The following is a 25563-nucleotide window of genomic DNA, read 5'->3' on the forward strand; positions in this document are numbered from 1 at the left end:
CCCCCCCTCACCTCCCGCCCCCCCACTCCCCGCTTGTTATCTACACTGGTTTCCCAATGCAGAGACTATTCTCAATTGAATGGTAGTACAGAGTTTTGGAATTCATTGTTACATATAGTTTTATTATAATGTAAAATTCCTAAATTAAATATATACAAGGAGTGTATATTCTGCTTTGAAAAACCTACTATGATATATAAAAATTCCAACTTTAAAAATACTGGTAACTCCTTTAGTGAGTTATTGAAGAAATAATGTTGCTAAATCCAATGGCCAAGTCTCATTTCAGATCTAACTTATCTAGCAGCAGCATTTATGCAGTTCATTCTCCCTCCCTAATAAATTTTCTTTACTTGCTTCCTATCACATTGGTAGCTCTTTCTGGATATTTCTCCTGCCCACATACACACCTAGTGGCAATTAAACTATGAATAAGATTTGGCCAAGCTACAGGAGGTAAAGAGTGTCTAGGCAGAGATATGGGTGTACTTGAAAGCCCAAAGTTTAGAGTCAGCAAGATGTGTTAGAAGGAATGAGTTGAATGTCCAAGAGGAACAGAGTAGTTAGACAGTGAGCTGAAGAGGTACTCAGGGCCCAAGTAAAGGTCATGTTAAGAAATCTGAACTTCAGGGGCGCCTGGGTGGCATAGTCAGTTAAACGTTTGACTCTTGGTTTCGGCTCAGGTCACAATCTCATGGGTCATGATCTCATGAGTCATGAGATTGAGCCTAGCATTGGGTTCCACACTCAGTGTGGAGTCTGCTTGAGTTTCTCTCTCCCTCTTCCTCTGCTCCTCCCCTGCATATTCTCTCTCTCTCAGTCTCAAATAAATAAATCTTAAAAAAAAAAGAAATCTGTATTTCATCATAAAGAGAATAAAATGTCATTTTAGGGAATTGCAAAAAAAAAAATCATAATCAGATTTTTTTTAGAAAGATTCCTTTTGCTTCATTTTGGAAAAGGGATTTGAGTGGATTAGAATTCATAGCCAGGAGATCAATTAATAGGCTGTTTCTGTAGTCCAGGCAAGCAATGGTCATATAACAAAAGCAAAAACTTACATAGTGGTTGGTATGTGCCCAATTCTAAGTGCTTTCATATGATTCATTTAATCCTCACAACAACTGGAGGGTACAGTTATTCTCCCCATTTTATAGATCAGGAAGTTGCAGCATAGAAGTGTTGCATAACTTTCCCAAGGTCTGGCAAGGTACAGAGAGTCCAGGCAAGAATCCAAGCAGTCAGGCTTAAAGTCTGCGCTCGTAAGCACATTGCTGTACTGACCGTTAGCAGTGGAGAGATGCACAGAAAGAAACGACAGGGAGAGAATCTTCCAAAATAGAAAAAACAAAGATAAAGCAACTTAGTGATTTGTTAGCTTCAAAGATTAGGGAGAGGAAGTGGTCCTGAATGATGTTTAGATTTCTGGCTTGGAAAATTTGGCTGATGCCATTTAGAGAAAGAAGAGCAAGATTTCGCTGTGGAGTGAAAGTGGGTGGCAGGATGAGGAAAGGCATGAGTTAGTTTAGGACGTGTTGAATTACACTTTCCTCTGGGCTTCCAAGTAGAGCTGTCCAGTAAATAGTTGGATATATGGGTCTGGAGTTGAGAATATAGAACTGGGCCCAAATATGGATTTGGTGAAGCTATATTTTCATCATTTCCTTTCTCAGAAATAGTCCTTTAGAGTCAAGTTCAAACTTCTTAGAAAGGCATTGAAAGCTACTTCTTTTGTTCATCTCTCTTTCCCTTTCTCAACTTGCTAATAATCATATCATACTCAAAGTCCTAATACAAATGCTAGACACTCAAGCCTTTCTTATTCCCAAACAGGAAATCATTTCTTCTTTTTTTTCCTAACAGCTCTAAATTTATATTTTTCTCAAGTATTTGTTATTTTCAGCCTTGTAGCTTTCTCCTCTATTAAGAAAGTCACTACACTCTATCTTGTGTGACAGTTGTTGCACATATCTTATCTCTTCCCCCAACCGAGAGCGGCGGCCCCACCTCCTTCATGTTTCTATGCAGCAGATGCCGGCAAATCCCGTAAGGGACTTGGAACTACTTGTTGAGGTGAATTGGAGTCACTTCATTTTTGTCCTTTTTCTTGATTTAGGTTAAGAATTTACAATATTTGGCTTGTAAAGATGCTATCCTATAAACATTATTTTTTTGGTCTTACAAGTTCAAAAACCTCACCAAGCTTAAAAATAATCCAGAAATTAAAGCTTTGGGGGGGGGGGGAATGTAAATAAAATATCCTTGTGTGAAAAAAATACTAGGCTTTATTCTCAGAGAGAGACATATTTTCAGGCATAGTAGAAATGATGACATGGAAAAGGAAAATGGTACTCAGGCACATTATCTGGGGATTAAATATCTATACCTCTGAGATAAATGGATGAGCAAAACAGCATATAATTTGTATGAATGCAGCTTGTAAACATGCATGTTGTAGATTATTCAACTGCAGCCTGAAAAGTAGTGAAACAGTGCACAGTTATTTATTCATGTCTCCAAATATATTTATGTATGTCTTCAGAGTAATTGTGAACCTACTGCTGTGACCTTGTCCACTTTGAAATGCCTTTTTTTAGCAACAGAAAAATGGCACCTGTTCAGATATAATCATACTCTTAAAACTGTATCCTTCTAAATACTAATATTATAATTCTACAAATCACTGAAATTATAGCAAATGGATAGGTGTTTAGAAGAAGCATTTTAGGGGCGCCTGGGTGGCTCAGTCGTTAAGCGTCTGCCTTCGGCTCAGTTCATGATCCCAGGGTCCTGGGATCGAGCCCCGCATCAGGCTCCCTGCTCCGCGGGAAGCCTGCTTCTCCCTCTCCCACTCCCCCTGCTTGTGTTCCCTCTCTCGCTGTCTCTCTGTCAAATAAATAAATAAAATCTTTAAAAAAAAAAAAAAAAAGAAGAAGCATTTTAGTATTTTTTTTATAATACTGTTTTTTTTTTTTTAAGGAATCCTTCAGAGCACATTGTCTTCTGAAAAAGTCGTAGGTTTTTCTGATAATCATTATAAATTCTATGGACGATAACAGTAGAATCATCTTTCCAGAGTTGTATTTAAAAAAAAAAAAAAGATTTCCCGCTGTTTCTGTGTTTAAAGAATTTCCTTGAAAAGTCTATTTTGCATAAGCATCTCATACAGTCCTTTAGTACCCCATCTTCATCTTTATCATGTGCTATTTTAATGCCTAGTTTAATTTTCCTTGTTACTTTCTGAACACTCATGAGTGCACTAACTATGTTTTTTCATTCTGTCCTGATCACTACTTTATATATTTAGTTCTAACATAGGACTATATCTATTATATATCTTACTATATATCTACTTCTAACAGAGGTTATGTTCCTAATGTACTTCTGATTAAATATTATGTGTGTATCTATGTATCTATCTATCTCAATTTTTATCCATCTCAATCTTTTTCAATGGACAAATCAATACATTATCTACAGTGTGACAAGCACTGTCCTAGGCACTGGTGGTTGACAAGCACAAAAAATCTATGACTCTTCAAGCTTACATTCTATAGAAGATAATAAGCAAGTAAACACATAATATATGCAATCATTTCAGGAGAACTTATAATTTCTATGAAGAAAAGTAAAGCAAGGTAAATGAAGAGTGTCAGAGAAGGATGCTGTTTTAAGTTCGGAGTCTAGGAGAAGCCATTTTGGACGAAATCTGAATTATAGGAAAGAAAAATGCAAAGATGTGGGGAAAGACATTCCAAACAAAAAGAAGAGCATATGAGAATATGAGCATATACCAGTTTGGTATATTTGTGAAATGGCAAGAAAGCCAAGTACCCATATCATGTAGACCCTTGTAAGCCATTGTTGGGGTTTGGATTTTACTCTGAAGAGAGATGGAAAGGCTCCAGGCATTGGAACAAAATTGGAGCATGCTCTTACTACTTCTGATTTTAAGAAATCATTCTGAGTGCTATAGAAAAAAAGACTCTAAGGGAGTCAAAGGTGGAAGTAGGGAGACCAGTTTGGAGAAAGTGACACTAGTCCAGACAGAAGATAATGATGGCTTAGACCAACATGGTAACAATAGACATGGTGAGAAGTGGTAAGACTGGGAATATATTTTGAAAACAAAATTATGAGACTTGTTGATATATTGGCTATGAAGTACAAAGAAAGAAACAATGACTCCAAAATGTTGGTCTAGGCCAGTATGTTTTGGGGCCTGTAGGGATTACAGAGTAGATCAAGAGTTGTATTTTAGTCATTAAGTCTGAGTTGTCTTTTGGAAATCCAAGTTAGATACCCAGTAGGCAACGAGATATTTGAATCTACAACTAGGGAAAAGGTCTGAAATAGCAATATATAAATAGCATTTTAAACTATGGAACTGGTTGATTTAGTTTGAGAATGGATAGAGAAGATTGCCAACCGCCCTCTGGTGCTTGAACATGTAGTCCTCTGGAGAGGGAAAGGAGAGGCCTATAGGCTAAGAGAAAGACAGGAGAGAGTGTGGTCCCCAAAGCCAAGTGAAGAAAGTTGTTCTGAGAGGAAGAAAAGATCGACTAGCTCAAATGCTTGAGTTGTCAAGCAAAGTGACAGTAACCGAGTGGTGGATTTGGCAAGATGGAAATTGTTAGTAATCTTGAAAGGAAAGCATTCAATGGGGCAGTGGGACTAAAGTGTTGTTGGAAGCAAGAGAATGGAGATAACAAATATAAAAGACCCTTTCAAAGAGTTCTGTTCTAAAAGGGAGCAGAAAAATGGGGGAAATGTTTGAACAATCAGGTGATATCAAGGGAAGTTACTTTTTTTTTTACTTTTTGCTTGTTTTTATTTTTTATTTTTTTTAAAGATTTTATTTATTTATTTGAGAGAGAGAATGAGATAGAGAGAGAGAGCATGAGAGGGGGGAGGGTCAGAGGGAGAAGCAGACTCCCCGCTGAGCAAGGAGCCCGATGCGGGACTCGATCCCGGGACTCCAGGATCATGACTTGAGCTGAAGGCAGTTGCTTAACCAACTGAGCCACCCAGGCGCCCCTTTGCTTGTTTTTATTTTATTTTTTTTTAAAGATGGGTGCTACTCCAGGCTGTTTGTATGCTGATGAGAATGATGCAGCAGAAAAAGAGTATTTATCATATGGAAGAGAAAGTGGATAGTCCAAAGGCAAAGACCTCAAGCAGGTGAGAGGAGGTGCGTCGTAAGGTACTATGGAGGGTTTAATTTTTGATGGGAGAAATGAAACTTAATTCAGTGAAACAGGAGGGAAGGGAAAGCAGCAGTTACAGATATAAATCAGAGTAAAGCTAGTATAGCTCCTGGGGCAAAAGTGCTTCTGTTTTCTCGGTGAATTAAGCAGCAGGGCCATCAACAGAATGAAGAGAAAGGAAGTGGTACCTAAGATTTGAGAAGATTAGAGAAGGTATGAAATGGCTGTATTGGAGAGTTGCAGGGGAAAGTAACTAAGGGGATAAAATTTGAATGCTGGGTAAAGCGGATGGCCCTTGCAGGAGGAAGCCTATAAGCTAGTCCCCAGTGAACCTCACCATTTACTCTTCATGCCCTTGAATGTGGGCTGGCTAGACCTACTGACTCACTTCTAACAAACAGAATGCAAGGAATGGATGAAATGGCACATCTGTGATTAAGTTATAAAAAGACCATGAGCACTGGCTCTGCTTGGATTTCTTACTCTCGGGGACGCCAGCTCCCATGTCTTGAGGCAGCCCTGGGGAGTGGTTCCTGTGTTAAGGAAACCAGGCCTGCCAAGAGGCACATGAGCCATCTTGGAAGCAGAGTCTCCCCGAGCCTCCCGCCCCACTCCCACCCCAGACAAGTCTGCAAGATGAAACCACATGCCTGACCAACAACTTGACTGCAACCTCATGAGAAACCGTGAACCCAGAGGCCTCCAGCTAAGCTGTGCACGGATTCCTCACCCATAGAAACTGTCAGATAATTTTTGTTGTTTTTAGCTGCTAAGTTTTGGGGGTAATTTGTTATGCATCAATAGATAACTAAGACAGCCCTCTTGAGATTTGCAGTCATAAACTTCAAAGACAGCGAGTACCACTGGAAATGTAAAGTGAGATAGTCAGCAGAGGTATGTGTTTTTTCTCTTCACATTCTGATGCACAGAAAGGGTGTGCAAGGGTACCGAGCAAAATGAAACACAGGTTCCCCCTGGGGAAGCGGAACGGATGGCGAAGGAGAAGGATGAAATTAAGATGCATTTTCAGCTTTAATCTATGTATTTGTGTGTGACTTGAATTACTGATAATCAGCTTATATTCATTCTTTGTGTGTATAACTTAAAGTAAAAGACAATCTTAACAAAAAGGTAGCACTTTTAAACAAACAAACAAAAAAAGTAGACTTCTTCCCCTTGAAAAAAGTAGTTTATCAGGGAAGTGCAAAATCACACTGATTTGCCTCTTGATGAGCAATCCATGGTTCCCGGCATTCTCTACAGGGCCAGAAGGATTCACTCCGGGACATTCAGGAAGGCAAGGCAAAGCCCTCAGACCACAGTTAAGTGGTTATTTGCAAATGCCAGGTTTTAGCTCCTGGTAAGGCAAGAGCATTTCCATTCCCATGCAAAAAAATCCAGATGAACCCTCTGCTTAAGGCCCAGAGCTCTGCAGCTGCCAGCAAAGTGCAAAGTGCACTGGAAACATCCATCACCCAAGTCCGCTTCACTTTTCTCTGTGTGAAAATCCTTGAGGTCCAAGAATAAAAGACAGCTTATCATTTAGGTGTCAAGTACTGTTAAGTTAGATTCTCCAAGGCTTTCACTGCTGTGTCATTTTAGTCCCATTATTCTCTCAGGTTGTTAATTTATGAAGGTGTAAATACAAATGGAGAAAATTATAACTTCTTGAGGTTTGCTCTGTGTTCCGTTCCTGTGCCAAACTTCTGATGGCAAATCCTTTCAGTCTGGGTGGTTTCCCTGGCAATTATTCATGAGGCTTTGTATAGCCTGCCTGCTTTCTAAAAACCATGCCCTTTACAAGGGGCTACAGAGGGGCAGAGTTGTCAATTCACTGAAAATAATTCAAAATTAATGGTAAGTAATTAAATATGACCTGATTAAATTTTCCACTCCTATGAGATTGAAATCTCCTCCGAAGCCAACGTTCTGTATCCAACATTCAACATTCACTAAACAGCTCTTACTTTGCCAGCCAAGTGATACGTTAGGAAGAGCCCAGAGTAGCACGTACTGTGAATATTATCCTTGGCCATATCATTATCATATTTCCTCTCCCTCTATTTTCCTTCTATCTTGCTTGCCTCATCTAGTTTTTCTAGTTCTTTTCGGGTCAGCTTTTTGCCTGCTGCCATTTAAAAATCTTATCTGATGCTGTGGGTTTTTTCATTCTAAAAACACCCTTCAACAGTTGTAAATATCCATAGAGAACTGGTTTAGTGTCACAAATTTTAAACATCTAAAGATCAATTAATTATCATAATTAGCAAGCAAAGGTTAGATTGTAACATGTTCCCAATCATCCTTGTATAAACACACAGCAAAAATCACCAATAACTTAAACATTAGATCAATGTCTACTACTTACACCTTACTGCATATTCTTCAAGTTCAAAAAGTGTTCTTAAACTCTAGTTCTTCTCTTTGTACTGACCTTCACAAGATTCTCCACTTGGTGAAAACATCCCATTGTCATGGTAGCCATCTCTGCACTCACAGTGGTACCATCCAGGCAGGTTAATGCAGTTAGCACGACTGTCACACTGAACAAAGCCATCAGAGCACTCGTCAATGTCTGTTTGGCAAAGAAAACAAAAACGGGATGTTATACAATTGCTGCTTTTCTCTGCCCCAAAATGAAAAATATTCTGCTAGACAGCTACTAGATGTTTTAGTGCCAGCAAATCCTTAAAACTGAGGAAAGAGAAACTCAAGAATGTCTACTTGGTTGTTGAAAGCTATACAGAAAGAATGTAGTGGTATTAGTAACAGGAGAGACAGCTAGATGGCTTCTCTGTTGCAGAAGTCATCCAAAATGGGTAAAATGAAGAGAAACAATCTGAGGGTCAATCAGTGCTGCTCACCATATATTTCTCGCTCTTCTTCTGGACACAAGCTAGGATTGCCATGTGAATGCATGAAGCCAATTAGGAAGTGTCATGTGTCACTTTAAGATGCAGCCTGTGATTCCATGTACCCTTCCCCATCACAACGACCGGCAGTCTCCAGGGGCTCTAAAGATCAGCCTGAGTCCCTGAGTGAGGGTGATGTGGGGCATATTCCTCCCCTAGTTGGGATGGACATGGAGTATGAGCAAGAAATCAAGCTTTTTGCTTTAAGCCATTGAGATGTTAGGATCTTTTACTACTATAAACATAACCTACCCACCCTGACTAAAATCTCATTCATCTCCAGTAGCAATAGCAACATGCTTTATACTTTCGAGAATATATACCATCGATGTCACTTTTTAATGGGTTTCACATATATTACCTCATTCAACCCTCAAAAAAAAAAAAAGTCTTGCCAGGTAGATAGCATATTGAACATATGAAAGAAAAATGAGGCAAAAGGAAATTATGGGATTTAACCAAGGTCACCTGACTTTCAGGTGTGTGTTCCTTCCTACAAGCAGACACAGGCTGAAATCGGGAAAACTGTCTAAACAAAAAGAGCTAGGTATCTTCAGTCTCACATATTTCTTCCAATGGTTTATTACTACTCCCAAATAGTGTGAGCCCTTTATTCTCCTTTTTGGGTCAAATGGCATGCTGCCATTTAAAAATCTTATCTGATGCTATGGGTTTATTCATTCAGTCTGTTAATGATGAGAATATCCAGCACCAATCCAAGTCTCTTCCTTTGCTCATAGAGGAAAAAGTAATTCCTGGGGTTGCCTTACAGAGTGCCCCTTCTTCTGGGTGCTCTGATTGACTCAGAGCCTCATAAATGATAAGATGGTAGCACATCATCAGAGCTGCCAAAAGTATCCACATGAACCCTACTTCGATCTTGACAGCCCTCTGCCATGACTAAAGATTCCACTCACCAACATCGGATAGACCTTTCTTATATGCTTCCCACACCTCGTCTCAGTCCCTGCTGCAGTGACCAGGCATGACGGTGTCCCTCATGTTGAAGGGAAGGCCTGCTGCTTTTTAGAGTCTTCCCTCAGCTGAAGACAGTCCACTTCAGCTCCAAAGAATCTACTTCCTTCCTACTTCAGTCTCATTTAACTCCAAATTCTTGGAAGTATATATTCCTTTCATTTTCTTTTTTAAATTTCTCGTTTTCTCTATTCAATTTTGGAAGAGACAACTTTTTTGAATAAATCAATAAATAGTTTTTTTTTTTTTTAAGAGAAATAAGTCATCACTCATTTACTTCCTGACAAGCCCAGAGTCCCTTCACTAAAACAAGGTGCAAACCATTCTCTTAGATTAGGTAATAGGCTTGGCCTATTACCTAATATATATTAGGTAAATATATTATATATATATTATATATATATAATATCATTGCAAAATTTTAACATCATTTCTGAACTAAGAATGCTTTTGCCTCTGTAATTCCTCTTCTGAAGAGTTAGTTCCTACTGTCAGTAATTCCTATTGTCAAAATAATTGTTAGTGGTCAAATCAGCTAACCACTGACTTCTTGACAAATAGCTGATATGGATTGCTTCCATTTACGGAGGCCTCCTAGGCTTTATGAAACAGCCTATTTGTATTTCAGGTGCCACCCTAACTGATGAATCTCCAATTATAAATGGGGCTAAAATGCTATGCTCATTTCAGCTTAATACAGTCTTTTCTTCTAGCCCAAATGATGCAGAAAATTGATTATGTCATTTCTTAAGTGCAGGGACAAAAGAAAACAGGTTGGGATTTCAGCTTTAGAAGTGAGTTTATTGGAAGAAAGTCCATGAGGGGGATGTTGTAGAGCATCTCGTTTTAGAAGAATCTGGTCATTAGTGTTGATGATTTGTAAGTAACTATTAATGGAACAGATCCTTCTCCACTGAAACAACTTTCGCATGTATATTTAGCCTTTAACTTAGTCCTTTTTTATTGCCTGAACACAGTTGTGGGGTTAGCTTGGATCTCACGACATCGATATATATTTCAACTTTTACTTCTCACTTACTTTCTCTCCTCACTCTTCCCAATCACTAGACCTGCTCCTTACTGCCTTGTGCCCACTTCTCTCTTGTACATTGCGGCACCCTTACCTGAGCTACAAACATGCTCATTAAAGTTTAATAAGAATGCTATGTGTTAGGGGCGCCTGGGTGGCTCAGTCGTTAAGCGGCTGCCTGCAGCTCAGGTCATGATCCCAGAGTCCTGGGATCGAGTCCCACATCGGGCTCCCTGCTCAGCGGGAAGCCTGCTTCTCCCTCTCCCAGTCCCCCTGCTTGTGTTCCTGCTCTCACTGTCTCTGTCAAATAAATAAATAAAATCTTTAAAAAAAAAAAAAAGAATGCTACGTGTTATATTACTTCGTGTTCTAAAGACTGGGGATACAAACATATGCTGCACAAAATGTATTTTCCTTTCTTTAAAAAATGTACTTTCATTTCCTGTTTGTGTTATTATTTATTACTACTAAGTAGTATTTTAGAGGATGAATATGCAAATATATGCACTACTCATTAATTTGCCATTCAGTTTTTATTGAATGCCTATTATGCGCCAAGTACTAAGTACTGGGGAAACAAGGAAGCACAAAGCAGAAATAACTTCTGCCCTCACTGAGATTAATATACATCTAAATTGTGCTTTATTTTAAGAGAATTAAACTTATAAAAATCTGAATTTACAATCATATGGGACAGTGATTCCCAACAAGTCATATGTCTGGCACCAGTGGCATGTTATTTAGGTGATAATACAGGATTTTAATGGCTATGTATTTATATTTCTGAATTTTTTCCATTTATAGCAAGTGATACTAATAGTACTGTGGTGACATTATATTTAAATTTAAAAAGTGAGAGATATTACAGAAACAATATTAAGTAAATATTGGTATAAACATTATACAAATATAACAAAAATGATGAAGCTGGTATATAAATGGCTAAAGTTTTGAAAACACCAAAATACAGTATGGAGCAATTATTCACATTTCAGAAGGATTTGCTGAGTAATTCTTCATGTAGTGAAATACCTTAATTCCTTTAAAATATGACTCAATTTATAAAATACTTAGGATGTCTATGCCATGCTTCAAATTATATACTTGCTATTATTTAGGATAGTGAAGAAAAACTAGCCAGATAATATGTAGTACTTCATTTTACTCTTTCATGTTCCTGCTAATATTGATTTGTGTATGCAAACTTTTCTGCTTTGGTGAAAGTCAGCAGAAAATGAGTGTGCTTGAATCACTGAAGTATGCACTTCCCACCAGAAGGCATGTTTGTTTGGTTCATGGTTCTAATTAAAGCCAAAGCTAAAACAAACAGCTTCATCTGTAAGCTATTTGATGGTATGTATGTTCTTAGTTATTCAGTAAATATTTAGTAAGTGAAGAATGGAGATGTGATCCACAATTTAAGAAGTAAGTATATTTTGGGGCGCCTGGGTGGCTCAGTCGGTTAAGCGCAGCTGCCTTCAGCTTGGGTCATGATCCCAGGGTCCTGGAATAGAGCCCCGCATTGGGCTCCCTGCTCTGCGGGGAGTCTGCTTCTCCCTCTGCCTGCCACTTCCCCTGCTTGTGCTCTTTCTCTCTCTCTCTGTCAAATAAATAAATACAATCTTAAAAAAAAAAGTAAGTATATTTTATCTATACACAAATTTGAATATTACTATGAGGTTTACATATAAATGACACACATATTGTGCTGCGCATTTTCAAATATGCATATATTGTGATTCATATAGAAAACAGTAAAGACAAAATTTCAAAGAATTAATTTCTTGGCTATTTTCTTTTGGTCAGCTAAAACCCAAACTTCGCATTATCTAATTGAGTTAGATACACAGGGAACAGCAGACTTAGGAGAGAAAAATGTTATTATTTCATTCCAAATGAGAACTACCAGGTTTGAACAAATTACATTCCGAACTGAATAAAAGTATTCAAAAAGATTAGTACAGAATGTATAAGCTCATATGATTTAGTCTTGATTATAAGGATCTTAATTCTGTACTCTGTAGGTACATTATATAGAAAACTAAAAATACATTTTATGAAAACCCATGATTTCATTACATATTCTGTCTTAGAAAGGAACTAGTTCCCAGTTCCCTAGGGACAATTAAAACTTCCTCAGTAGCAACATTTAGAACAGTCAGCTAGTGATGATATTAAAATGCTGTCCCAGAGCACAGAGAATCCAAACTCCAAATAATATTTAGCCATCCAACAGCAGTCATGAACAGTAGTCATACTCCAGGGACCAAAATCGACTTAGATAATAAAAGTGGAAGGCACTGTTGAGGATAGATTTTCTAGAAAGCACATATGTTTTGAGGCGATCATTAAAAACAAACCAACGAGCAGAAAAACAAGAAAGAAAAAGATATGAATAAAAAAAAGCTCACACTTGTCAGTGACTTGTTTTCTTTGTCTCCCTCAGGTATGACAACACAAGAATGGATGCCTTCTAGAATGTCACACGGACCACTGCTTTCAACTGAAAATGGCTGTTGCCATCAGCATTTAAAGGGTCACTTCAGAGAATGATAAATTATTTCCTTGTCAAATTAAATATAGTTACAGAATGAGACACTTGAGTTATAAGCAACTTTGTTCTCATACACAGTAAAAGTTATTTCTATCATAACATAACTAAGAATAAAAATGTGCAAATGTCTAGAATCACCCATGCCTAAAACAGACCCTGCTCATTACTTTAACCTGCTCTCTTTTAAGCTAAGAGGAAACTGATTAGTTGCTACTCTATACAGAAGAAAAGAAAATCCAGTTCTTCTTTAAAATGAGCACATTATTTTTAATGGCAAAGTCAAATAATGAGAGTTCTGTCTTTCATCCTCTTTATCATTAATAAAAACCTGACATCATTTCTCATAAAAAATAGTACTTGGACTATTTATATCACTGTCCTGTGCACTGGCAGTTAAATTATATTGATAAACAGCAGGCAATTAAACATCCTGAAAACAATTAATCAACTCTTGATTACCCACATGTGGATTATTTGTTTTCTAGATTATCTGCAGCATTTTTTTTTTTAATCACAAGGTCATTTCCCTCTGTCTCTTGTTGAGCTTCTGGGGAGTCTGCTTTTAACATTTAGATGTGAGTGTTCAAGGAATGCAAACTCATTTAAGCATTATGTTGTTTTTAATAACTACACCAGATCAGGATATAAAATATTGTCCAAACTTTCATAAGACTGATTGTTTTCATATTAATTTTTTTGAAAATAAAACAGGACAACATATGTAAATAAACTTGGAAAACCATAAAATCCTCTTCACAAGTTGGGTAATAACATTACAGATTTAGTGAAAATTATTTTCATTACGTTATAGCTCATGATCAGGAAGTTAATGACTGCTCTCAGAAAAGCATTAATACAAATACAAAACACTTAATATCATCATATCATTTAGTCCTCACTACAGCCATGTGAGATATTCTTACCCCTATGTCACAAAGAAGCCATGAGAACAAATACATTGCCCAAGCTCACACAATAGACCTGAACCCTCTCAACTGCCACATCCAGTGCTCTCTTTCCCACATTAGGCTGCTTCTCAAGACCAACACTTGCAGAAACAGCTTCCGCTTTGAGATATCGCAGTGTATATCTTAATGTGAGTGAATTCCAGCTCTTTGGCTTGTTAGATATGTAACTTTGAATATTTTGCCAAATCTCTCTGAGTTTTCTGGTTTTGAACGAGAAATAATTCTCTCTGTTACTAGTTTGCTGTTTCCTACCATTAACTATACAAGGCCTCATGGGAGTGGTACCTGGCTTATACAGGCTATTAATATGTATAAATTCCACCTGCACCTCTGAAAAAGCCTTAATAGTTTATAAAGCATGCTCACTTATGTCATTTGATTACTTGGAAAGGAGCAGAGGAAAATAGTTTTACAAGTAGGGTTTAGATCAGAGAACGTCTTTTCTTCTGTGGACAATCCCTGAAGAGTATCGGTAGAGTGATGTGATTGATCTAAGCCATACTTCGGGAGGAACAGGGTAGCACTTCTATGTTGGACAGATGGGACTGGGCAAAACTAGGGGCAGTCTCATATCCTTATGAGGATGTATATCATGATCTAGGAGAAAAGGTAATAAAGACTTGAGGGAAAAAACAGTGGAAATAGGGATAAGGAAGCATATTTTTCTCAAATGCTTATCTTCAGTCAGTGTACAAAGCCCTCTCATGTTCCCTGTGTTGGTGTAAGACTGGCTAAGTTCACACTACATATGTCCGGGGACATACCATACAGAGAAAGACGATCAAGACAACCTGATTTTTCTTGTGGTTCCTGGGGTCTTAGTGTTTCTTTTTTTTCCTTCAGTCTTTGCCTATGCTGCCCCTACTGCTTAGAATGCTCCTCTCTCTTTCTCATTGCCTTATCCAGTTAGTTAACGATTTTTCACCTGTCTCTGTCTCATATTAAAATTAATTTCCTTTGGGAAAACCTTCCTTGACTCCAAAGGCTATGTTAGATCTCCTAGCGCTCATTGTTTTTTGTACTTTCTCCTATGTGTTCCTTGTTTTGCCTTAATAGCAACTATCATTAGGTTTCTTTAGGGGTGGGGTGTGGTGCCTAAATTTGCTAATATTACTCTGACTTAATTAGAATAACTTCAGTTCTGGAGAAAGTCCTCTCTTTTCCCCCTGCTTTTCAAAAGTATCTTGATTCTTTGAGCTTATCATCTATCACTTTGTGAATTTCTCACCAAAAAACAAACAAAAAACAAACAAAACAAAAAATGGGGGAGGGGAAAGTCTGAATTATTCTATGGATTGATCTGACATCTTTACATTATTGAATCTTTTAATCCATATGCATGATATATTTCCTCTTTATCTAATAATTTTTATAGTCTGTAGTTTTCTGAAAGGATGTCTTATGCATATTTCCCAGGATTTATTCTTAAATATATGTTTTTACCTTCCTTTCTAAAAAAACAATTTTATTTTTTCCAATTTTATGGAGATATAATGGATGAATAAAATTGTAAGATATTTAAAGTGTACAACGTGATGATTATATAAACAAAGGCAAAAGGAAAAACACCACCAGCAGAAAAGAAAATTCAGTAAGTTTTTGTCTTTCCTTGGAAAATAGAATATAGGTGAAGTGGTATAGTCAGAGCAAAGGAAGACACCGCCTAGAATATATATGTAGTAATGGGGTGCTACAGGTGATGAGGGTAGTAATTTTCCCTGAAGAATTCCAAAGAGACGTGAAATACCACGTTAAGCTAATGTGAGACATGGAGTTGAAAGTAGCTGGTTTAATTAAAAGTCTACTGATGAATAATCAACCCATCCACCTCCTCCCACTTGAGCAGACTGCTGAGAAAAAGCAATCACCCTTAAAGCCAGAATGGATGGTTCTTCTGTAAAGAAAATAGATAAAATATCTGGAAGAAACTGGGCAGCTAATATAGGAGTTATCATCCTTTGGAACAAAGTCCCTTTACTTCAGCAATTAGAGATCTCAAATTATAAAAACAAAACAGAACAAAATTGGTTCTCTTTTAGCGCACCTATTTTAAGTCTGCCAGTCAACAAACTTAAACTTCATATCAAAGCTCATAATCAGTTTTTCTATTTTTTCACTCTTAAACATTAATGTGAATTCAAGGGACAATAAATACTTAAGAAAAGCATATAACATTTACTTGGTTATTAGAAAAATCAAGATATACCATCAGAAAAATTGACCCTGCAGGAAACAGAAATAATTTATAGGACAGAACTTAAAACATTTCTTATTAATATCTTCAAGTAGATTTGAGAGAATATTTCATCCATAAGAAGAGGACACTGTACTATAAAAAAAAAGGAATATTCAGAGAATAAGGAAGAGTTCTTGGAAATTAAAAATACGATAGCTGAAAAAATTTAAAATGTAATATAAGGCTTGGAAGATCAAGTAGAAGTAGTCTCTTGAAAAGTATAACATATAGAAAATAGATGAAAAATATGATAGAAAAAAAGCAAAGAGCTCTAACCTAAAAGGTCCAGCTTCTGATTAAAGACGAAATTCGTACCAAGAAAGCAGAAAAGTCAATGGGAGAAAAATATCTTTAGAAACAACAATAACAACTCTTCACTATAGAGTCCTCAGATTAAAAGGCCCCAAACCAAGGTCTCCAATTAATGAATAGTGACCTGATAGTCAATACTTATTGATGGCTTACTATGTAGCAGACGCTGTTCCTTGCAATTTACCTATATATTTCACTTAGTGCTGACAGCTGTCCCATGAAGTAGGAAATATTATGTTCCCCATTTTAAAGAGGAATAAATGTAGGCAAGTAATTTTTAAGAGAATTTAAGTAATTTTCTCCAAGACTACTGAAAAACAAAACTGGAATTTGAACCAGACACCCTACATACAGAGATCAAACCCTTACTCCATATACAACACTGCCTCACAAATGAACAAAACAAAGACTCACATCTAAATACACACTGTAAAATTTCACAATAAGTATAAAATACAAATCTTAATATCTTCCAGAGGGAAATAATAGGTTACATATAAAGGGATGAGAAGTAGTCTAGCATCATTTTACTCACGTGTAGCACTGCATGCTATAACAGAGTGAAATAATTATTTTGACCCTAGAAGTCTATACTTAGCATAATTGTCAAATATCTATGAAAGCAGAATAAAGATATTTTAGGATGTACAATTCCTTAGAAAGTTTATGTCCATGTAGTATTTTTAAAAAAAATATTTTATAAAGGTTTAAATCAAGGCAGAGAAAGACCTACTAGTAGTTTATCCCCCTCTCCTTGAAATACTTTCCTCATTTTGCAAGGACATACCACTTTTAGTTCTCTTTTTACCTCACTGGCCTCTGTATCTTGGGCTTCTTTGCAGATCTTATCTTCTCAATCTCCAAAAGTGTGAGTTCCCCAGGGATCTATTCTCTGATCTTTTCTTTTCTCTCTACTAGCTTCACAGTGGTTTTATCTAGTACCAGGGCTTTAAATACCCAACCACCATCAATACACTAAAAACTATCTGTAGTGGGTTGAATAATGGTCCCCCAAAATTCATGTTTACTTGGAACTCAGAATGTGACCTTATTTGGAAATAGAGTCTCTGCAAATATAATTAGGTAAGGATCCTGATGTAAAATCATCTTGGATTTAGGGTGGGCCCTGTATCCAATGATTGGTGTCCTTTTCAGAAGAGAAGACACAGAAAAACACACATACAAAAAATCAATGTGAAGATGGAGGCAGAAATTGCAGTTATATAGTCACAAGCTAAAAAAAATCTCTGGAGCTACCAGAAGCTGGAAGAGGCAAGAAAGATTCTTACAGTCTTCAGAAGGATCATGGCCCTGATAACACCTTGATTTTGGACTTGGAGCCTCCAGAACTATAAGGTAACAAATTCCTGTTATTTTAAGCCACCTGGTTTGTGGTACTTTTGTATAGCAGCCCTAGGAAAATAATACACTACCTCATTCACACTTTCTCCCAGATCATTCTCTTCTCTCCCAAACCCATTTGTTTTCTCACCCAGTTATTCAATTTCTCACTCAATGTTTCCACTTGGATACCAAACTGCTCCTTCTGAAGTCTTCCCCACCACATCAAATGGCAACACCATCCCATTACTCAGGCAAAAAACTTTAGATTTATTCTTAATTTCTCTCTTTCTCTTACTCCTCTTACCAAAGCTATCCAAAAATCCTACAGGCAATGTCTTCAAAATATATCCAGAATCTAATCACCACTTCTAGCCACCTTCATGCTTGCCATTCCAGTCCATGTCACCATCATTTCTCACTTGAATTAATATAACAGCCTAATGAATATCCCTGATTCTATTTTTCCCTCCTACAGTCCATTCTGAATTCATAGCATCCAGATGATCCTATTAAAATATATGTCAGATTGTGTCATACCTCTGCTCTGATCCTATCTCCCATTCAGGGAGGATTTTAGAAGGGAAGTATATTAGGAAAAAACCATAGGGGATATATGCTGTTACAAACCATTTTTCATTTCTAAGACTGGGGACTACATTTCCCAGAGCCCTTTCTCTGTATGGTTCTGTGTTTAACAAGGAGAGAAACTCCTGAGATTTGCCAGAGAGAAGTGAGAAAGGAGCCATTATTTGGGGGGAGTCATGGCAATCAGTGTCAGTGGTTCCTATGAGCTCTGGCTTCTTCACCAGTTCTAGTGTGTCATTCTGAAGTAATAAGTGAGTGTTTCTCAAATCCTCAGGCTGCAGCCTTGTAGATCTTCACTCCCCAAGACCCTCTCACACCTGTGTAAATCTTAATTCCTAGATAAAACTCCCTATTCCCATAATACTTGTAGTTGCTCCCTCTTCCTGATTGAATGCAGACTGATGCAGAAGTCTATATGCCAGAAGATATGGTGGAGAGTTTATTTTAAATAATGAATTTATGATAAAAGTATAAAAGAAAAATTACTGTCAATCAGAAACTTCAGGAAAAAACAAAACAAAATGCTTTAAAGATAAGAATTACTATACATATGCTACTTGTCTCTCTAGTAAATAATATTTGCATGGTCACAATAATGTAAACACTAAGGATTTTCAAATTTTAGACCTAATCAATTAGTGAGAGCATGGGATACTTCATTGTGGTTGCTGAATAGAACTTATCAGTCTTGATAATGTGAAAAAGACAGGAGGTGGGAGAAAGGAGAAGACAGAGGCTGGGAGATGGAGGTAGAGAGTAGAAGCAATATCTTTATTTTCCATAATGGAGAATCAAGAAATGCTATCTAGAGCAGATAAAACAAAAAATGAAGGTGAAAATATATATTGCTGAAGGCAGAAAGGTAACCTGCATGAGAATGAGGGGCAGATGGAAGATTAACTGTTCCATTTCATTGGTGGTATAGGGAGGCGAATCTTCATCTTTCATAGCAAGAAGGTTATTGATAATTTCTAAATTTGACTAATTAAAGCATGCTATGAACATACTAGAAGAATCAGAAGTGGTCCCTCCTAGCATCTTGTGTCAACTGGACTTTCATAAGAGAATTACACTTGCCTTAAGTCATCCTGTGTAGGCCATAAATTAACTGCTCTCCTATATCTCTGGTATGGTACCAGTCACGTACCATCTTTGGGAAATAGAAGAAAATAGTCTTTGAGTCATTTTATGGTTCTGCAGTTCAGAGAAGGAACTTCTTTTAAGAAAGGCTTCTAGAAAGTAAGTCAGGGAGCTACTGCTTTTCATTCTAAGTTCTATGTTGTTTGAGATTTTGAACCACATGTCTATTTTCTTTCATATACATAAAAAATACACATTCAGAATATTCAGAAGCTTCATTGTAGAAATGTTGAGTATAATAGAATAGCAATTCTGCTAGTAGTGACGTTTAGATGGAGAGAAAAATGAGACAGGAGCTCTGGAAAAAGATACCAGGGCTGGAGACACAATGGGAGCATAATCAGAACTGATTGCACAAGATGCTACAAAAATCAGAACTGGCTGGATGATACTACTAAAGTTGAGGTTAGAGAGAGACAAGAAAGAACCAAGGGCAGTCCTTGGGGGAAAATGAGGGAGGTAGAAAAGAAAGAGGGACTATAGGAGGAATTCCTAGCAGTGAGGTGGGAAGATCACAAGTCTGATAGAAACCAAGGGAAAGGGTGTCAGGGGAGAAGAAAGGGCTGTCAACAATGCTAAGGAGCACTGCCAATGGCTTCTTGATATATATTTAAGAATAAATACTTCTGGTTTAACATAGCATTGAAACTCCCTCTGACGTATGAGCAACAAGTTGAACAAAGCATTTAACAAAAAGAAACTCTGAAAACTCCTTTATTAAAGCTTAAACATCTTTGCAGCTTCTATCCCTTTTACAAGGTAGCTAATGTATATGATGTGAGACTTGAAATACTTTAACATACTCATTCATTCAATAAATACATATCAAATGTCTATCATATAAAACACAGATATTAGATATTATGGGGATATACTCAAGAGATCATAGTCTAATTAAAAAGATATAGCATTAGCATAAACAACTCAGATACAAAGTAGATATCATGAGGCCTAAAGGAATAATACAGATGAAAAAATATGTGAATTCAGGAAAGATATATTACTTCACCCTGAAACTCTGATCAGTGAAGAGTAGGCCACCGGAGTAAAACATGGCTGAGCAGAAACTTCCTTATTTATTCCTGCAAATAGTAGCAAATTACTTAAAACATTTATTCATTTATTACACTGTAATCAAGTACCTACTTTTAAAATAGGAATGCTTTTTTCATATATTAGATGACATTATAGTTAGGCTCCCACGATAATATGAGTGTGAATCATCTGCTAGTTCTACAATAATAAGTAGACTGCTCTTAATCAGGGTAAAAAACAGGGAAGTCTTAATTCCTATGCTTCCCTGAGCTACTTTCTAATAGCAAGGATTAGATTGCCTACTTGATCTACCTCAAGATTATTTCCAGAAGGAGAAGAAAGAAGCTGATTTTTCTCAAAGTATCCAGTAGGAATAAGAGGGCTAGAGAGTCTTTGTGTAATAATTTACTGCATGTGTTCTAATTGTTAATACAGTGCTAAGAAAGGCTTTCTGCATTTTGATGAGCTCACTTACTGGCTTTTCAGGAAAATGAGCTTTGACTGGCATGGCAGGAATAGTAAGATGACAGTCAAAATAGCTATTCTGTATTTATTTGCAAACCAACAAACTTATATCACAAGAAATACTGCTTTGAGCCAAATGAGGTCACTGATGCCAATAATCAAAGAAATGGAACACTACAGTTTTCCATATATCTGAATAAGAAGTCCTCGGATACAGCTTTGAGTTGTCCTAACCACGAAATGTACCGAAGGATGGCTTCTATTGGCTTTGAGCAAGTGTCAGGTCTGACAGACTATCTAGTGGCAGACCATTTTCTTATAACCACTGCTTCCATCTCTGCTGCACCTCCCACCGCCTTGACACAGGTTTCTCAGCCGGTGACAAAACATCACATCTCTCCCACATGGATAATTGAAGGGAAAAAAATACCAAAAAGAAAGTGATTGAGCAAACCAATAACTGCTTCCAGTTACAACGAAATGGAACAGACTATGGGTTTCTTAAAGACAGGTTTATTCTCTTATGGTGCTCTAAAACCTCGGCCACGCAGACTGATGGCAACGGTTTGGTCCTGTCAATATGAGGTCACTTAATCAAACCTGTTCCTGACTAATTATATTTTTTTGTTCACTTTAACAATTTATTTCTCTAGGATCATTCCGATCAGTTACACAATCCAATGTTATCATGAAGGCAACACCAAATGCTAGATCAAACAGTTTCTGGTCCTGAGTGTCTGATCTTATGGACTCAGACTAATTCTGTACTTGGGTAGTGTATTTTATAAAGAAAAAAATCCTTTAGTTCACATTTTTATGATTATCTTAGGGAGTAGGAGAGGAAAAGTAGCTGACAGCTGTTTGGCTACTAAGTGCCAAGGATTTTTATCTATCTTTTGTATCCAGTTTCTATCACATCGCTACTTACACACACCCCCACACACATACACACACAGATTCTAAAAATTTATCTAATGATAAGAGAACTGATATGAATAAACCCCAAAGAAATACAATCTCTATATGAACACAGCTGCCACGAGCTACTTGCAGTCTTCCACGGCACACATGTTGCCCAGGAATCCATCCCCCTGCTGCTCAGAGGCAGGCTCCAATGTTGTAAAGAGTCAGGGTAAGAAGTCTGTCCTTCTGGTAGCTTCAGTGCATTCATCAGCAACACGAAGCATTTGGAAGTCTAGCTTTATCTGTACTATTTCGGTATTGTGCTACTAGAGCAAAGAAAATGATCTAAATGTACAGTGATGAGGGAGTGAGTCAATAAATTATGGCACATGCATAAAATGGAATGCTATACAGCTTATTAAACATTTTTGAAAATCAGGAATGACATGAGAAAACACTTATGATAAATGTCACGTACAAAAGGCAGGATCAAGGTGAAGAATAAAATATTACTGCAGTATGTAAACATGGATTTCATTCATGAATATGATAGCAGTTATCTCCAATTGGTAATATGACAAGTTATTTTTATTTTGTATATTTCTTCATTTTATGAATCTTCTGAAATTAAACTCCATTGTTTTTATGATTTATAAATAATTAATAGATACAGAGTTTATAGATAAAAGCAGAATGGATTAGAAGAATAGCTCGTATGCATCCTTCATGTTATTTAATGTTTCAAGAAGATGACCAAGGCCATCCAGTCTCATCTTCTGCAGATGGTGTGCTCTGAGACTCGTACTGACCTTCCGCCTTCCTTGCACAGGAACTGGACTCTCTTGCCTTCATTCTTTTGCCTACAAAGCTCCTTCTTTCTGGAATACATATCTCCTTACTTCGACTCATCAAAACCATATTTGCAAGGCTCTTCCCAAGTCCTACTTATCTAGGATGCCCTTCCAAATTGTCTGGGTTCTAGTCATCCTGCTGCACTTGCTGTTGAAACTTCCACAGTCAGCTGAGTGTCTGTTAGTCTCCCCCCTACCTCCTGCACAGCTTTGTTGAGATATAATTGACATATAACTTTGTGTATGTTTAAGATAACCACTTGTTGATTTGATACACTTATATATTGCAAAATGATTACCACCATAGCATTAGCTAACAGCTCCATCACCTCATATAACTACCATTTCTTTTTTTGTGGTGAGAGCATTTAAGATTTACGTTCTTAGCAACTTTCAAATATATAATATAGTATTGTTATAACTACAGCCACAATGCTGCACATAGATCCCCAGAACTTATTCATCTTATGACTGGAAGTGTGTACCTTTTGACCAACATCTTCCTATTTCCCCCACCCTTAGCCACTGGTAACCACCATTCTACTCCCTGTTTCTACGAGTTCAGTTTTTTGAGATTGCACATCTAAGTGAGATCAAACACTATTTGTCTTTCTCTGTCTGACTTATTTCACTTAGTACTGTGTCCTCAAGGTCCATCCATGTTGTTGCAAATGGCAGGATTTCCTTCTTTCTATGGACGAATAACATTCCACTGTATGTATATACCACAATTTCTTTATCGATTTGTCCATTGAGGGACACTTAGATTGTTTCCAAATGTGAGCCCTCGGAGGGCCTGAATATTACACTATTCATCTTTGAATCCCTCTGTTTGTAGGTCACAGTCTGGTGTACAGTAGGCCTCAGAAAATATCTGTTGACCTCTGATGAATTCATCCTCAACAGACAGGACTGAGTCATGAGTGGGAAGCATCTGAATTCAGATATGAGTGTTTCAAAACAATGGAAAGAGCATTAATGAAATAAACTTATTTAAGCCATTGTTTTTCTTCAAAGGAAATGGTTCCGTAGTGGGCTTAGGAACATAACTTAAGTGTTGGTCTTTCAAAGTTAGGCCCACAGTGACCAGCACAAAGCAAGAAGGATCTTTGGACTTAGAGAACATCAGAGGGGCAGACCTAAAAGATTAAGCTACACATTTTTTTTTTTTTTTTTGGCTATTTAAGGAATATGGCATATACTGATAGCTGTCATTTTATTAACCGATTAACCAGTATTTTCTTTCAGAGTTATGCTAACAATAACTGCTTCAATTAAATTTGGGACTTTGAAGCTAAATTGTAAATATTAAATTTGTCCCACTTTCTAACTAGAACTATTTCAAATATAATCCACAAAAATAGCTGTAACACACAACTATAAAATTAAGCACTCTACACATCTAATTTCCTATAGCAAATGATTAAAAAACAGAAAAACCTTTGTTAAATCACCTTTATTTATGCCTTAATGGCATGTTCTCCCTAAACTATGGAGACAGCCTCTGTAATTCTTTACCCTCTAATATCTCCTGTGCCTACAGAACAAAAGAAATTCCTCAACGAAGACAGTGAAATTTATTAGATAGGCAGGGAAAATTAATTGATGAATTCTATCTCATTTGCTGTAAATTTCTCTACCCACATATTTAATTTCTTGTTATTTTGAAAAAAAGTAATAGAACCCACTAATAAGATAAATTCTTAGAAAGAATAAAAATAGTTATAAAATGTTATTTGTGTCAGAGATTGCCAACAGTTCACAGAAACCTATTTCCTCTTCTTGCTTGGCACACACCTAGAATACCTGAGTTTCAGCCAGGGACATATGAGCAGCCAATGCTTTAGGAAGCAGGATTGCTGGGCTCACCTTCTTTCTTCCCCTTCTGCTGGCTGGATGCAGTTAACAAGGTCCCACAGAGTGGAGAAAGGGGGGTAGGGGAGGCAAAAGAGAGAAGGAATTTGATCTCCTAAACTTCCTGCCAATCAGAAACACTTACTTTGACAGTTATGGGAAAAATAAACTACTGTGATTAGGCCATAATGCATTTTGGCTCAATTTGTTATTGCTGTTAATATTCCCCTAATTCAATACTATACCCCATATAAACTACCTGAAATCTAGATCTTTCAAGTTCACAGGCATGGGAAATCTATGTATCATTTGCCCTGCTTTCTTATTTCTTCTCCCCTGAATATGGATGTTATTTTTTCTAGAAGCATATGTAAAATACATAAGACATGTATGTCCACATTTATATTAATTAATTTATTCATTCATTATATCAGTTTGACTGAGAACCTGTTTTTTAGTAGACCCTGGAGATGATACGAATAGAGAGAATATAGGACCTGACTTTGAGAAGCTCATAATGTAGCAAGCAAGAAAGACTGGTGTAGTAGGATTACAACCTGATGTATTTTTTTAAAAGATTTTATTTATTCATTTGAGAGAGAGGGAGAGAGAGAGAGTACAAGCAGGGGGAGAGATAGGTAGAGGGAGAAGCAGACTCCCCATTGAACGGGGAGCCCGACACAGGGCTCGATCCGAGGACCTGGAGATCACAACCTGAGCGGAAAGCAGACGCTTAACCATCTGAGCCACCCAGGTGCCCCTAACCGGATGTATTAGTATATGTGCTCCCTGGTTCCTTTCCTTTCCATTTTCTCTATGAATGGCCTTCTCCTCTCCTAAGGGTCTTCTCTCCCCTCCTCCCCCCCCTCCCAGTTCCCATCCCCAGCTCACACAGAGAAAATTGAGCTACTCACTTTGTAAATAGCAGCAAAGTCTGAAAAATTCAAAAAGGTAATCCCAGATGGATTGGGTGTTTGGAAAAACAGGAAAGGGTTTGATGAGGAGATGATGCTAGGTGTGGGAAAAGAGCCAGAAGACTATCTGAAGGTAACATAGATAGGACCTGATGCCCAACTTGAAATGGAGAAGCCCACAATGACTGTGTTAAAGTCACCAGATAAAAAAGAAGCAAATGAAAGCAAAAGTTTTGATTACTCATAAGACAAAGCACTCGTCTGGAACACTATCTCTT

General features: G+C 37.3%; 1 protein-coding gene across 4 annotated transcripts in view; it reads right to left on the reverse strand.

Moving 5' to 3' along the window:
- Nucleotides 1-25563, reverse strand: part of NELL2 (neural EGFL like 2) — a 324406-nt gene that overhangs the window by 16366 nt on the left and 282477 nt on the right. For all 4 annotated transcript variants that reach the window (XM_036067593.2, XM_036067591.2, XM_036067594.2 and 1 more), the window contains one exon: nucleotides 7642-7782. In XM_036067593.2, coding sequence (XP_035923486.1) covers nucleotides 7642-7782 — 141 coding nt within the window. The remainder of the gene's footprint in view (nucleotides 1-7641; nucleotides 7783-25563) is intronic.

Source organism: Halichoerus grypus, chromosome 6 (genome assembly GCF_964656455.1).
Source record: "Halichoerus grypus chromosome 6, mHalGry1.hap1.1, whole genome shotgun sequence".
Taxonomy (NCBI): Eukaryota; Metazoa; Chordata; class Mammalia; order Carnivora; family Phocidae; genus Halichoerus; species Halichoerus grypus.